This window comes from Propithecus coquereli, unplaced genomic scaffold, assembly GCF_000956105.1.
Source record: "Propithecus coquereli isolate 6110/MARCELLA unplaced genomic scaffold, Pcoq_1.0 Scaffold403, whole genome shotgun sequence".
Lineage (NCBI taxonomy): Eukaryota > Metazoa > Chordata > Mammalia > Primates > Indriidae > Propithecus > Propithecus coquereli.
In genome coordinates, this window is record NW_012149764.1 from 3,220,636 (window position 1) to 3,223,830 (window position 3,195).

At 34.1% G+C, this 3,195-nt stretch overlaps 1 protein-coding gene across 1 annotated transcript in view; it reads left to right on the forward strand.

The window, feature by feature from the left end:
* JAK2 (Janus kinase 2) overlaps positions 1-3,195 on the forward strand; it is a 100,593-nt gene that overhangs the window by 44,296 nt on the left and 53,102 nt on the right. The window contains exon 5 of the mRNA XM_012652875.1: positions 783-900. Coding sequence (XP_012508329.1) covers positions 783-900 — 118 coding nt within the window. The remainder of the gene's footprint in view (positions 1-782; positions 901-3,195) is intronic.

Sequence of the window (3,195 nt, forward strand, 5' to 3'; positions counted from 1 at the left end):
CTGTCTCAAAAAAAAAAAGATGCTCAGCATCATTAGTCATTAGAGAAATGCAAATCATAACCACAGTGGAATGACAGTTGATCTACCAGGATGGCAAAAATCAAAAAGACAAAGAAAAACAAATGTTAAAGAGGATTTGGACTAGTTGGGATGTTCATACATTACTGTTAGAAATGTAAAATTGTGCAGCCACTTTGGAAAACAGTTGGGCCATTTTCAAAAAGATAAACATTGAGTTAGTATATGATGCAGCAATTCTACTTCTAGGTATATATGCAGAGAAATGAAAACATACATCCACAAAAACTTGTACATGACTCTTCATACCAGCATTATTCACAATAGCAAAAAAATAGAAACAACCCATATGTCTATCAAATGATGGATAAGCAAAATGTGATATATCCGTAAAATGAAATGTTAATTTGGCAATAAAAAGGAATGAAGTAATAATACGTGCCGTAATATAGATGAACCTTGAAAACATTATGCTAAGTGAAAGAAGGTAGACAGGCCACATATTCTATGGCTCAATTGATAAAATGTTCAGAATAGGCAAATTTATGGGAACAGAAAGATTAATGATAGCTTACAGCTGGGCAGTAGATAGGAGTTCGTGGTCTTATCCAGACATCCTTTTGTCTCCAACTTGTATGTAACACTGATAGCTGAGTTTTCTGATTATGGGATAATACCTTCCAGTATGCTGGAAGTAGTCGTATATACACAGTATGTTTATACTTGAACTATTTGGAGGCTGACCAAATGAAATTGTCTTGTAGATTTTACTTTCCTTACTGGTACTGCAGCGGCAGCAACAGAACCTATCGGCATGGGATATCTCGAGGTGCTGAAGCTCCTCTCCTTGATGACTTTGTCATGTCTTACCTTTTTGCTCAGGTACGATTATATTATTTGTATATGTGTTAAATGATAAGTACTTTGCTGTGTAATATGTCTCTTAATCAGAAAAAACTTCATATGTAGGAAAATTGCAGTTCTGTTTTGCACAACAGGTACAGAGAAGTAACAGAATTGAATCTTTTTAATCACTAATTTTTAATGCTATGGTTTATGGATAATATCTATTTTATAAAGATTCCTTGAGTTGACCTTTTGAATTTTCTTTCTTTTTATTTGAGGGCTTTAGATCATTTTAAGGATTCCACAAAGTGTTGACTGAGTTTTACAACATGATTCATGTAGACATAAGTGGCTGAAATATTAGACAATAAAATTTCTTTAGATTTTTAAAAATTCCTGGACAATTTCATACTTAAATAATGAGCAATGAAATGTAAAGAAAGTAGGTAACAAAAAATGAGCTATGATAGTTTGTGTAGCTCATCACAGGAGGGTGGTTAGATGTTGATATTTAGTCTGAGAGTTGTGTTCCATTTATTTGCTCATTAATATGATTATGTTAACTTTTTGTAGTGTGAACGCTTCATAATGCTTTCTTCTCTAGTACCTTGATTTAAACAGCAATTGAAATGTTTTGTCATAAAATAACTTTTTTTTTCATGTGCTACTGGGCTAGTATGAATAGAAACTAAAGAAGGAAAAGAAATTTTAGTGCTCTTCAGTGAAAATATGCACTTGGTATCCCCAAAGTATCAGGTTAAGAAGTTCTAAATCAGATTTGCTGATATTGTAGGAAATAACCCAAAAGAATCCTCATGGTTCACATTTCCAAGAAGCCTGGTAGGGCTAGTTTAGTTCATGAACAAAAAATTGAAAAATATTTCTCTGTTGGTGTATGAAACCAACTTTATTGTGGTAAAAAAAATACATAATAAAATTAACCATTTGAAGTGTACAGTTCAGTTACATTAAGTGCATTCACACTATTGTACACATATCACCACCATCCATCTTCAGAACATTTTTCATCTTCCCAAACTGAAACATCATACCCATTAAGTAATAACTCTCCATATCGCCCTCCTCCTGGCCCTTGACAATCACCATTCTAGTTTTGTATCTATAAATTTGCCTATTCTAGGTACCTCATACAAATGGAATGATACAATACTTGCCCTTTTGTGACTGGCTTATTTCACTTAGCACGATGTCTTCAAGGTTCATCCTGTTGTAGCATGTGCCAGAATTTCCTTCCTTTTTAAGGATAAGTCATATTCCAATATCGTATGTGTATATACTGCATTTTGTTTATCCATTTATCTGTTGATGGGACACTTGGGTTGCTGCTGCTATGAACATGGGTATATGAATATTTCTTTGAGTCCCTGCTTTTAATTCCTTTGGCTATATCCCCAGAAGTGGAATTGCTAGATCGTGTGGTAATTCTGTTTATAATTTTTTTTGAGGAACTGCCATACTGTTTTCCAAAATGGCAGCATTATTTTTCATTCCTACCAACAGTGCACCAAGTATTCCAGTTTGTCCACATCCTCGACAACATTTTGCTTTGTTGGATAATAGCTATCGTGATGAGTGTGAAGTGGTATCTCATTGTATCTCAAATTTGATTTGCATTTCCCTAATGATTAGTGATGTTGAGCATCTTTTCATATGGGTATTGTCATTTGCATATCTTCTTTGGAGAAATGTCTATTCAAGTCCTTTGTCTATTTTTTAATCAGGTTGATTGGAGTTTTTTTGTTGTGTTGTAGGAGTTCTTTATATAGTCTAGATTTTGACTCTGCATAAGATCGATGATTTGTACATATTTTTTCCCATTCTATAGGTTGCCTTTTCACTCTGTTTCTTATGTCCTTTGATGGACAAAAGTTTTGAATTTTGATATATTCCAATTTATCTATTTTCTGCTATTGTTGCCTCTGCTTCTGGTATCATATCCAAGAAATCATCACCAAATCCAATGTTTCGAAACTTTCTCTCTCTGTTTTCTTCTAATGGTTTTATAGTTTTAGTACTTATGTTTAGTTCTTTGATCCATTTTGAGTTAATTTTTGACTATTGTGTAAGTTAGGGTCGAACTTCATTCTTTTGCATGTGAATATCCAATTTTCCTAATACTATTTGTTGACTCCTTTTTCAATTGAATGGTCTTGGCACTTGTTGAAAATAATTTGACCACCAGCTCTTTTCTCTATAGCTATTAAAAAAAAGAAACTTCTGGCCGGGCGCGGTGGCTCACGCCTGTAATCCTAGCTCTCTGGGAGGCCGAGGCAGGCGGATTGTTTGAGCTCAGGAGTTCGAAACCAGCCT